The sequence below is a fragment of the Volvox carteri genome (assembly GCF_000143455.1).
Source record: "Volvox carteri f. nagariensis unplaced genomic scaffold VOLCAscaffold_38, whole genome shotgun sequence".
Classification (NCBI taxonomy): domain Eukaryota; kingdom Viridiplantae; phylum Chlorophyta; class Chlorophyceae; order Chlamydomonadales; family Volvocaceae; genus Volvox; species Volvox carteri.
The window spans coordinates 1,125,095-1,137,234 of record NW_003307581.1 but is presented as its reverse complement, the minus strand read 5'-3'; the positions used below and the strand labels follow the sequence as shown (position 1 = coordinate 1,137,234).

General features: G+C 57.7%; 3 protein-coding genes across 3 annotated transcripts in view; 1 reads left to right on the top strand and 2 right to left on the bottom strand.

Moving 5' to 3' along the window:
* Nucleotides 1-4,856, top strand: part of VOLCADRAFT_94639 (uncharacterized protein) — a gene marked incomplete at both ends in the record, with an annotated part of 13,020 nt that extends 8,164 nt beyond the window's left edge. Inside the window, 5 exons of the mRNA XM_002953815.1 lie at nucleotides 1,103-1,423; nucleotides 1,694-2,081; nucleotides 3,500-3,651; nucleotides 4,059-4,109; nucleotides 4,677-4,856. Of these exons, the coding sequence (XP_002953861.1) occupies nucleotides 1,103-1,423; nucleotides 1,694-2,081; nucleotides 3,500-3,651; nucleotides 4,059-4,109; nucleotides 4,677-4,856 (1,092 nt within the window). The remainder of the gene's footprint in view (nucleotides 1-1,102; nucleotides 1,424-1,693; nucleotides 2,082-3,499; nucleotides 3,652-4,058; nucleotides 4,110-4,676) is intronic.
* A 1,448-nt stretch (nucleotides 4,857-6,304) lies between these two features.
* On the bottom strand, nucleotides 6,305-9,624 carry VOLCADRAFT_94638 (uncharacterized protein; the record flags this gene model as incomplete). Its single annotated transcript, XM_002953752.1, has 8 exons — nucleotides 6,305-6,454; nucleotides 6,649-6,722; nucleotides 7,110-7,213; nucleotides 7,451-7,500; nucleotides 8,444-8,470; nucleotides 8,663-8,770; nucleotides 9,021-9,090; nucleotides 9,482-9,624. 8 exons carry the CDS (start codon nucleotides 9,622-9,624, stop codon nucleotides 6,305-6,307), a joined length of 726 nt encoding a protein of 241 aa, XP_002953798.1.
* Nucleotides 9,625-11,553: 1,929 nt separating this feature from the next.
* VOLCADRAFT_94637 (uncharacterized protein) overlaps nucleotides 11,554-12,140 on the bottom strand; it is a gene marked incomplete at both ends in the record, with an annotated part of 25,830 nt that continues 25,243 nt past the window's right edge. The window contains 2 exons of the mRNA XM_002953751.1: nucleotides 11,554-11,580; nucleotides 11,788-11,926. Coding sequence (XP_002953797.1) covers nucleotides 11,554-11,580; nucleotides 11,788-11,926 — 166 coding nt within the window. The remainder of the gene's footprint in view (nucleotides 11,581-11,787; nucleotides 11,927-12,140) is intronic.

Below are 12,140 nucleotides of genomic sequence, written 5' to 3'. Positions count from 1 at the left end.
GGGTGGGTGGGTGGGTAGCTACCCGCCCCGCTGCGGTGCCGCGCCACAAGTGCTGGGTTGGGCGGGTAATAGTGGATTTGGTGATGGGTTGACGGTGAAAACCTCTTCTCTCCTCCCCTCCCCTCCCCTCCACACGCCGGGCGGGGCTACTGCTGACTCAACCCAACTCAACCCGACCCGACCCAGCCCTGGCGATGAAGGCCCCTCCACCCACCCCTCTGTGCGGCATTATACGCTCATGGAAATATGTATGTATGTGCTTACAGGTGTGGTGGTGTGTAGGGGGGTTAGGAAGGACCTGGTGGCTCTGCGGGTTAGCGGGACTGGAGAGGGCGTAGCTGTAGGGACAGTGTCGGTGTCAGTGTCGGGCGCTGTTTCGCTGTGATTGGTATGTGTGTTGTGTGTACTGCGCAGGTGGCGGTGTGCGAGTTGGAGGAGACGTTCTCCGGGGCCATATACCTGCCGGGGGGGAACACCACCGCCGTCATCACCACCAGCAGAACTAGCCCCCCGGGAGGACAGACCCAAATACCAGTAGCAGCAGCAGTAGCAGCAGCAGTAGCAGCTAGCGGAGGCGGTGTTGGGGCTGCGGGAGGCAGCGGCGGCGGGTCCGCTGCAGGGGCGGGACTTCCGCCCTCTGCCGCCAGTGGCGGGGCCCGGGGAGGGGTGGCAGCTGATGCGGCTGCAGCGGCTCCCCGGCTGCGCGGCCGGCCCATTCAGAGCCGGGATTGGGCCGGAGGGGCGTCCAAGCGGAGGGTAATGAGAGGCCGTGGCAGGTGCGCGGGGCGAGTGGGGCTGGGGGTGGTTGCGGACACGGGCGCTTTCCTCAGGACGTCGGCGGCGGCGGCTAGCAGCCGGCAGCCACCAACAGCAGTCACGCCAACGAGCCCCAGTTGGAACGAATGCACATGGTGGTGCGGGTCGTGGTGTGGATGCTTCTCTCCCTCTTTAGTGTCATTTTTACTGCTACTGCCATTGTGACTGCCACTGCCACTGCTATTAAGTGCTACTGCCATTGCCACTGCAACTGCTGCTGTCGCTAAGGTCTCGCGGCAACGGGGGTGGCGGTGGCGGTGCGGGGACCTCCCCTCTAGACCGCAAGGTGCGCAAGAACCGGCCCCTGTCGGAGGTTATCGCCGCCGCCAACGCCTCCCTGGACCACCGCTACAAGCGACAAATGGCGGTGGGGTTCAGGGAGCTGTGTGGAAGGCTGGCGGCGGCGACGGCGGCGACGGCGGCGACGGCGACGACATCGGCGGCTGACGCCGTCGCCGCCGATGCGGTGTATGCATCGGAGCGCGGAGCGACGGCGCCGCCGCCACCGAGCAACGAGGACGTGTACGAGCTTCTGAGCCTGTTGCGCCGTTTGTCGTTATGGCCCGTGACAGTTGATTTGCTGCGGGCCACTTCCGTGGGGCTGGAGGTGGGCAAGCTGCGAAGACACAGCTGCCCGCAGGTACCGGGGTTTAACGGGGGGGGAAGGCTAGGGGGGACATGGGGGGGGAGCGGGTCCACTGGCGGGAACCCACAACGAAGGGAAGGCCAACACGCCGGGGGTGCTTGTGGTGGTGGTAGTGGTGGTGGTGGTCGTCCCTGCTCGACTATGTCCCAGTTCGCCCTCTCGCCCCTCTTACGGCACATGCATGTCTGTCTGTCTATCTGTCTGTCTGTCTGTCTGCCTGGTTGCATGCAGGTGGCCCAGCTGGCCCGTGCCCTGGTCGCGCGGTGGAAGGGCCTCACTGGCATCCCGCGGAGGGAAGGGGACGCAGCTGCCGGCGCTGGGAACACGAAGAGAGGGGGCGACGCAGGCAAGGCTCGCGTCACCGCTCCCATCGGCACGGAAGCGGCTACAGCAGCAACAGCAATAACCGGATCCGCAGGTACGGCAACTACGGCTGTGGTGGACGAGCAGCTTCGTGGGAAGGTACGAGCGTTGTTCGAGGGCTCATTGCGGACGCACGTGGAGGCGGCGGCTCGAGTACGGCATCAAGTCCCGGAGCCGGCAAATCTGGATCCGGAGCGGTTAGCTCTGGCGGCGCGTGGTCTGGAGGCCGCTGTGTTTGAGGCGCACGGCAAGGACGGTGCGTGTCTTGTGTTTGAATCGGCTGCAAGCCGGGGGAGCCGGGGAGCACGTACATACATGCTACGTACATACAGGGTTTGGCACTACTGGTAAGGCGCGACCATTGCCCCCGGGAGAGCCCGGGATCGATACCCATTAGGGTCAAAAGTCCTTCCGATGGTGGAAGGCATTGCGCCCCTAATTGATGGACGGTGGTGACCTGGGATAAAGTTAACCTGCGAGCCGACTAGGAATGGAGTTGGGCCGCTGTCGACCCGGCAGATTCCGTTGGATGCTGGTGGTGGGTGCGGAACCTGAGCGATCCACTGAGAAGTTGACTAGGGTGACTGGATGAGGGTGCCCCGACATACCGGGGAAGGCAGGGTTTCGCAGGGTAGCTGCCACGGGCGAAGATACACCCCCCTGTTTCACACATCATGTATGCATGTATGTATGACTTAGATTACACTGTGGGCTGCGAGAGCCGGGGGCCGAAGCCGAAACACAGCGCAAGGGTCGGGAGCACACAGCACAAGTCGGTTAGTCTTGTGTGCTCCCGACCCCGACTCAGACTGCCAACACTCTACGCAGCCACTCCGCAGCCCCCCCATCCGGGGGTGGCGCTGCATTGAATACACCACGAAGGGCTCTCAGGTCCCGCTAGAGCGAGTCCACAAGTCTCAGCTAGGGCAAAGTCAAAGGCTCTCTGAAACAACCCCCCAAAACACCACCAACGGAAACGGGATTCGAAGGGAAAACAAACAAACAAACAAAAATTCGGTTGGGGCAGTCCCGGCAGGGGAGGGCTCCTGATATACCTAACAGGCCAACAAAAAAACACCTCCAAGAGAGAACGGCTAAGAGAGCTCGACACCACAAGACGTCTTGCAACCACCTTAAAACAACTGACCTCCACCACCTGTCCCTTCCTGGGCTGGTCCAGGGGAGAAGTAGCCTTATAAAGAAAAGGGATCCCGCACAAGCCTGATCACCACTGCAGGGGCCCGGGATAGTCCGGCGAAACCACAAAAGCGTTAGCGTTGCCACGACACACAGCTCCTAGACCCTCCAGAAAACCGCAGGGGGAGGATTGTAGCCCGCGCGGCGCCTCCCCCTTACCGCCACTAACCTGAACGGTTGGTCCTCCGGAAACCTATTCACCCTGTGTATGTATGTATGTGCATGCGGGGCACGATATTAGGGTATGTAAACACGTGCATGTGTGCTTGGAAAGGGGGGCCGCGAGGACAGCGGTGGTATTTGGCCCGCACGTGCACGTGCACGTGTGCTTGTGGTGATGCACGTGGACACATGCGGCTTTGCGACACTACACATGGACAGCTCCTTAGCGCACCACCACAATCACCACCACCACCGCCCAGTCCTGCTGCATGAGAGGAAGCGCACATCGCCGAATGGAATCTCGGCGAACTGCAGGTCCGTCGTACAAGTCCCACACCCGGATGCTGATTGGCGCTCTCAAGCATGCCGACGGCGTGGCGGCGGACTTGTTGTCCGGAGCCACCGACCCACGGGTCATGGCCACTGCGGACTCCATAGCGCTGGCCCCCGCGAGTGTCCGAGCTCAGGTGGGCCCTCAGTTGGGGCCCTGACCTCAGCACTGAGTCTCCCTCTCTCCCTCTCTCCGCTCGACTACGAGCCATTACCGATTCTCCCACCTACTGATGTCCAGTTAGCTCTGGTGTAGTTTGTATGTATGTATGTATGTATGTATGTATGTATGTATGTATGTATGTATGTATGTATGTATGTATGTATGTATGTATGTATGTATGTATGTATGTATGTATGTATGTATGTATGTATGTATGTGTGTTAACTGTTGGTAGTTATGGTTGGTTTGATCATTGGGGTCCTGGGGGGGAACCACATACCCTGCTCTGTACTGCGCGGTGGTCCCCGTCACCTTCCCCGTCACCTGCTGCTGCTGCTGCTGCTGCTGGTGCTGCTGGTGGGTTGCGCTGGTCCTCATCAGGTTGAGGAGCTAGCCCGGAAGAAGCGGCTGGAGATGGAGGCCTGGGAGCGGGTGGGTGCGGGTGGGAGCGGGTGGGTGCGGGGTAGTGGGGGGTTGCAGAGTCGCTGGGTGGCACTGGCTGACCAGCGTACAGCCGCATTAGGGGACCGCATCCGGTGACCACATCGTGATCATCGTCATCGTCACCCTCAGCATGTTGCAAGCCGTTTGGCCAACTCAAGTCTCCCTGCTCGGGGTCCGAGCCACTGGCGCACGGGTGCACGGGTGGTGCTGATTCACCGCGTTTGTCCGCCTTATATAATCCAACTATTATAACTTTGCCATCAGACGAAAGTTCTTTAACAACATATGGAAAATCCGCACTTCCTAAATACAATATCTTTTATAGCGGATGGGAAGATCAGTTGCCATGTCCACACCTCTCCACTTGTGCAGTCTGTCTGTCTGTCTGTCTGTCTAGCACCAGTCAGTCAAGGCGTGGCTTCCATTACGGCCATTATCAGAATTATTCCTTTCCGTACCAACACCGATTTAAACCCCCCCAACCCCCCTTCACAACCTGCGATCGACCCACGGGTCATATTCATCTGCCTTTCGTTCTCTCTCTCTCTCTCTCAGTTGGCGGGTCAGGGCGACAGCGCCTCTACCTACAAGAGCAGCGCCTCCGTGTGTCCCTCCTGCGGCGGCGCCGGAGCCACCGTACACGTCGTACTGTCCGGCGGCACGTATGCGCAGGAGCGGGTGCAGGTGGAGAAGTTCGTATGCGACCACTGCAGCAGCACCTGGCGTAATGACTGACCCCGGGGAGAAAGAGGAGAGGGAGAAGAGAGAGAGAGAGAGAGGGGAGGAAGGCCATGGGAGTGGATGAGAGTGACGAGATGGGTGGCTGCTGCGAGTCTATCGGTCTGTTGTGTGTTTGTGTGTATTCAAGAGGCGATGGGGGTATCTGGATACTCAAGACTACGTGATGTGTGTGGTGTATGGTCGAGTGGCACATGCACCCCCTCAACAGAGAGCCGCCTCAAGAAAGAGACTCACGCGGGGAGAGAAGAGGGAAGTTTTGTGTGTTTTGTACAACGCGCTCGAGATTCCGAAGGCTGCGGCTGTCAGGGGCCCCGGAGCGGAGGATTCCAAACTGCATGTATGTACGTAAGTATGTAGGTAGATAGGTCTGCATCCGTGTTTTACGCAACTGAGCCATGTGTACGGCGCATAACACATGGCGGCGGCGGCGGCGGTCTGGTGGAGTCGGTGGTGACGCCGAGGTCTCTTTGTGCGCGGGTCGGGTGCGGCCCTTGACATTCAACTTTACGTTTGCCGCTCACTCACTGCCGCCCTCCCGGTTTTGTAGCTGTCGTCGCCGTCCTCCTGCTCCTCCTGCTCTCTGATGTCCTTTTGCTTTCCGTGCTGCCTATGGAGTACACTTTCCCCCCCCGCCCGAACCTCACCGCAGTTGGTGCCATTACATTCCCCGACCTACCCCTCCACATGAGGTTGGGGGGCACAACGAACCTCAACCAAAACCTCAACAGCGCCCCCCAGGTCGCAACAAGAAAACCACTCGGCGCAGATCATCCGAGGGTCACACTAACCTCTTTCACTCCCCGGTCCCCAAGCAAATGTCCGAGGGCTGCTCCTTTCACTTCCGCAGCGAACATCTGGTACGGCATATAGTACCAGTACGGGGCCGCTCGTTACACGGGCGGGCCGAACACCGGGCGGCACAGGGGACAGGGGACAAATTTCACCACACCCATACATCGCCTCCACACAACCTCCCGGCGGCACAGCACTTCCCTGTCCTCACGTTCCTCCTCTTCCTTCTCCTCGGAGAAGGAGGAGGAGGAGGAAGAGGAGGAGGAGGATACTTAGCAGCGGCAATCAGCGGCCCAATCCGGATGCGTGGGAGCGCGTGTCAGGGGGTGTGGGCTACGCTCCCCCAACCAAAGCTCCCCCAACCAAAGCTCCCCCAACCAAAGCTCCCCCAACCAAAGCTCCCCCAACCAAAGCTCCCCCAACCAAAGCGGGTGGCTGATTCACCACCCGCCCGCCAGGTGGGCCACAACACAACACAAGGCGATGCCTGGTACTGCATTTCCTGAACAACAATCAACTAGCGAAGATAGCGACATGAGAGCGATGAGATGCCCGGCCTCAGGTCTGTAGTGGACTTAGGGAAAAGCGCTTTGGTACGGAGTGCCGTACTGTACCACACTGTACCAACCAACCAGAACTATACGCCGTATTCAAGCGTTGACGACTCGGCCGCCGTTGGGGTGCAGACTCTGGCCGCTGATGTACGACGAATCCTCCGACGCCAGGAACACGTACGACGGGGCCACCTCACTGGGCTGCCCGGCGCGGCCCAGCGGGGTGCTGGATCCAAAACTCTTCACCTGCGGAGTAGTTCGGCATCCGTCGGTGGATTCTAAATCCGGTTCCGGCGGATGGCGCCTCTGGTTGGCCACGTGCGGAGCCGTGTACGGAAAAGAAGGAAAGCCCAAACCCCGAAACGAAAACACGCACGCGAGAGCTGGTTTAGATCAAAACGGTGCCGTACTTTAGATCCCGTTGCGTCACTCTGTCGTACCTTCTCCTCGGGAAAGGTGGCGGGGATGAGGGGTGTCCAGATGGGGCCGGGGGCCACCGAGTTCACCCGGATGCCTGTGTGTGTGTGTGTATTGGGGGGGGGGCCCGGGGGGGGGGAAAAGGGGGGAATTTTAGGAAGGGGAGGCGCTACCTATGTGGCCGTAGGTATGTCGGTAAACATCATGGAAAACGCAAATCACATCAACAGTGTTGTATACACAAATCGATCATCTTCTGCGTTAAGCGGTCGGTCGGTTAGCCAAAGGCACCTTTCCCTCTCCATGCTCGGCGGACTCGTGGGCTACTTCAGGAACTTGGGGGCCCATGGCACGTGGGGAAAGATACGTTTCGCACTAAAAGTAATATCTATACATTCAATGCAACATAAAATATGTATTACATATCATATGGAATATACACATCACACATATTGAGCTATGCATGCAGACGCCGTCTGTATACCGCTGCTGAGCGCCATCATGTGCATGGCTCTTGTGAATGCGGTGATGGCCCCCTTGGTCGCAGTGTAGTCCAGCAACTGGGAGTGGCCCGCGTAGGCGTTCACGCTGCGGAACGGGGGAGGGACGGGGAGCCAGTGCGACTATGTATGTATGTATTGTATGTATGCTTGTACGTTATGTTTGTATGTCCGTACGTATTTGAAAGGAACACCACCCACATCGAAATCAACACACAGTCCCAGCGGAATGTAACTGGTGGGCTCGGGACATACATACGTACGGCACGTGTATGCGCACCATCTCGCACAGGGAACTGTTCCTTCTGCGGGAGGTAAGGCCCACCTGGAGGTGTTGATGATGGAGGCGCCTCGCTTCAGGTGCGGCCAGGCCGCCTGAGGGGGCGGGGGGGGGGAGGGGGGAAAGACGAACCACGAACGAGTGAAGCTCCTGCCAGGGCAAGAGTGTACCAGAAGTAGAACTGACCAAAAGGCGTTCTTGAAGGCGGCGACCTCGGGGTGATGTAATGACGATGATGTCAGACAACTACCTACCTAGCCGCCAAGACTAAAAAAACGCGGAAGAAAAGCAGTAATACGTGGGGGGGGAGAGCTGACCTTCTCAAGTCCGAGCAATTACACACACAAGACAAACACACATACACACAAGCACACACACACAAGCACACACACAAACACACAAGCACACACACAAGCACACACACACACAAGCACACACGTGCAAAAGCTCCCCCCTTCCCGGTTGGTTGGCAACTCCCCATCCCACCCAACAGCAATAACAATAGGGATAGACCCGACTTTCCAATACACATCTTGCGACGCCTCTATAGCTTAGTGGTAGAGCGTTCCCTTCGTATTATCGGGATAGGGAAAGGTCCTGAGGTCATTCCTCAGTGGGGGCAAAATGCAGATTTCATTGATCTGGCATCTCTGGTAAAGTACGAATTACTGCCCCAGGCAGATTTTTGGATAATGACTTGCCAAGCTCGAATATTCTTCCGATGGTGGAAGGTAAAGTTCCTAATGGATGGACGGTGGTGACCTGGGATAAAGTTGACTTGCGAGCCGACCAGGAATGGAGTTAAGCCGCCGTTGATCCGGCAGATTCCGTTGGATGCTAGTGGTGGGTGCGGAACCTAAGCGATCCACTGAGAAGTGGGCTAGGGTGACTAGATGAGGGTGCCCCGAAATGCCGGGGAAGGCAGGGTTTCGCCGGGTAGCGGCCGCAGGGTGAAGATATGTCCCCCTGTCCCACACATCATACGTACCGGCACAACCCAGCCCTCCCTCCTCCCCAACTGCCCACCCATTGGCCTACCCGGCAGAGGAAGATCTGGGAGTAAATCTGCGGACCAGTAGGAGGAGGGGGAGGTGGTGGTTGTGGTGGTGGCAGGAGGGGGGAAAGGGGAGGTCAATAGAGGGAAGGAGTCGAGCAAGAACCCCTTCACGTGAAGGACACACAGGATCTCCCACTCAAGACATCGACATCACTCAGACTATCTTTTCCCACAAGCTCCGCCGTACAGCAACTACGTACATTTGTACGGAAAGTCCTCTGGATGCGCTCAGGATCCATTGTGGTGATGTCGTCCGCGGGGTGCTGCTCCGCAGCGTTGTTCACCAGCACGTCAATACGGCCGTACTCCTGCTTGCACCGTACGGGAAGAGGAGTACGTGTGAACACGTCAGCGATTCCCAGCTAGGGACCGGGACGGGTCCCAAAGCCGCATTTGGCGACATCATTTTCATCTTCATCCGGACGTTTGCGGCACCTGATTTGAAGTCCTAGGGCAGCTGCCGGCGTACCCCCAGTGCTGCTAGGGCTCAATAAATCACCCCCATTGCACACCCCCAGTTCAGATGACTTTCATACGAGCCCCGCCGCTGCTCCTCACCTTGATGGTGTCGTCGACCACTTTGTTGCAAAAGGAGCTGTCGCCCACATCGCCCGAAATGAGCGTGCACCTGTTGGGGCGGTGCGGGGGGGGAGGGGAGGGACAACATTCAGCCGGAAAAAGCAAACACTCGCTCTCCGCCGGCAGCCGGATGCGGTGCGTAGGTCGGGCAGAGCGCGGCCGAGGGAGGGAGGGAGGGAGGGAGAGAGGGAGGGAGGGAGGGCGGTTGCGCTCTCTCACTCCTATCCGCCAGGAGGGGGAGCCGGGACGCACAAGGAAGACGAAACCCCGGTGTTCCTTCGGGTTCCTCCGGGGCCACAGGAGGTACGCCCAGCTGAATGACACACGAGGGCAACAAAAGCGCCTCATCACTCCCTCGCCCTGCTCCCCCCCTTGAAGAGGGGAGGTGTCGCCGACACGGAAGCGATCTGACTCCTCGTCCAAACAAAAGCCACGCGCACCTCGCTCCCTCCTTGACCACCAGTCGCTTGGTCTCCTCCGCGTCCTCAGTGTGCGTGTGAAAACACACGACAACACCCGCGGCGCCCTCCCGGGCAAAGTGTACGGCAACGGACCGGCCGATGCCGCTGTCCGCGCCTGCCATGGGTGTGCGTTGGGACGGGTAAGAATATATTGTTTTTAAATACTGCAAAGCTGCTGCGAGGAGGGAGGAGGGAGGAGGGGTGCCTATCGTGGGGTGGTCGGGCGGGGGGCGCGCAGTTGGTGACGGGCTGGCATGACCCATGGGTCGGACTACTGCAATCTCACGCGCACTTGCCACTGTAGCCAAGGTAAATCGCTAAAACCTCCAGCCCCACAACCCACTAGCCCACCTGTGATGATGACGACCTTGCCCTTGAGCTTGGCGGCTCCCTTGTAGTCGGACCGAATGACCTCCGGAGCCGGGTCCATGGAACCTTGGGCGCCGCTGAAGAGCACAACAACGAGCGCATTACTTGATGGTGGGTGCAACCCCAAGAAAGAAAACAATTGTTCGCCTAGGCTCAGTTCCCCGCAAGACACAAGCAGCGGTGGTGCTGCTTTCAGGCTGTTGCTCAGGCACCAGGCCGAGTTTGCAAAGAGAGCTTGCTCCCACTAAGCCGACAGATACGGACTTCACCGTCCTGGTCGACCAAACGACCTCGAAGCCCACCTCTCGCGAGCCTCCTCCTGCGCCGGAAACATCTCTGACATGGCCAAACTCTTTCAGGAGCTGGCTGTGTGCCTTTCTTTCCTTTTTCTCTTTCTCCTTTTCTTTCTTCTTTCTGTTATGGAGTTACAAGAGTTTTTGGATGTCAAGGAACAGGGTCGCCGTGGCTTGCTGTCCGCTGTTGATGACACACAATGTTGCTTTCGTCAGGATCGGCAATTAGAGCCTGTTAAGGAGCGCATAACAAGGTTTCAGCTCCGGTTACACAAGTGGTTAATTACGCATAAAACGCTCTTTGGTTTCGTCAGGTTACTGGGAGCATAGAAGAGGGACCTTGGGATTTGTCTCCCGCGGTGGAGGGGAAAACATCTGTACGGCGATGATGACGCACACTTCCCGTCACCGACACAGCGATACTCGACGTATCGACGAAACTTGTATGCCCCTCCCTCTCTTGCACGCGCTCTTTTGTTTATGATAACTTCTTGTTGATATTATCTCTCAGCTGTGTACAAAGCTTTTATCTCAGGTGCTCCGGTCGGTTGCTACCGACCGTATGATGAGCCCGGTCGAATCGAGTCACAATCGAGATCCAGCGGAAGCGATTTTTACAGCGGCTGTTGAATCGGGATATGCAGCTTCTGTACCGCTTGTACACCCAGTAAGCTGAGCGATTCAGATGATGACATCCCACTTACTTTCTACTTCAAACAATCCGTTCACGGCGCTGGATTGCCCCAAGTCCATGGACGACGATGGCGAGGACTTACTGTCCTCGCCTAAGTTGCACCATAGCCCCGGGCCGCGATAATGGTTTAATTACAGGAGGCTGTTCGCATGTTGTGCGTCTTCGTGCTCACCAGCCTCGTGTGCGTGCTAGTTTGCACAACGCATTCATGAATGAGTTCGCGTGTTCGTGATGGATTCATTCACTGCTGTCGAGAAAGGAACTGGAGTTCGCGCCAACAACGGCGAGAAGAAGTCCGCAACCCGCCAGCCCCAAGCGGTGGTGAAACGTGCGATCTGTCGAAGTTTCGATACTACTAAGCAGGGGTGCTACTAAACGACATGTAAGACCATGAGCAATTGAGCAATCAGACAACGACCAGACAGCGGCTAGACACCGGCAAAACAAGTGCATACAGGGTCGCAACCAATTCATTCGCGTCCATCATCACTAAAATAACAAAAAATGCAGATTGTGTTATTTGCGCAATTGTAAGCAGGCAGCAGTATAGCCATTCGCAGTATGAACAGCCCGCTTCAGATATCTACAGCGTTGCATCCACACGACGTGTATGGGGGGTGCAGCAACTTATGGCAGAACAACCAATACCGTACCGCGACGTATAGGTCAGAAGCTACAGCACTACGCACGATGTCCTACTGCATGTTGATTAAGTGCTCGTCCTGTAGTGTAGTACGGCAAGTGCGGCGCGGGAGGAGCAGACCGGAATTGGCCAGAGGACAGTGACTGATACGGTAGTGCGTTACAAAGATTAGCTGGGAACAAAGCGCTGAATCCAGACAACGCTAGTTCGCCAGTCAACCGTGCAAGCAAGCGCAAGTCAGAACGTCGTCTGTTGGGGATTTTGAATTGTTTAAATAGAGACTTACTTTGTATTCGGGACCCAGCTCAATAGTAAAGTAGATAAGGCGATTTGACGTTGCTGGCATATCGGTCGCCAGTAACAGCGAAGTGATGGCAGAGCGCGAGCAATCGCGCGGCGGAGGCCAAGAAGGCTTGGAGGACATCCTCCAACAGCGGGACGAAGGAGGACACCAGAATGGCGGAGCACCTAGTTACCCGGAGGGGGCCGATGCGGTGAGTAACAGACGCCAGCTATTGCTCCGCGCGGTCAGACTGTAGGCACAGCCAGCCGCCGCAAGTTCTGTTATATCAAAGGCGATGGGAGAGACCGGACCCAGTTTTAAAATAGCGGGAAAGGGATGCGCCGCCGCTGTTGTTT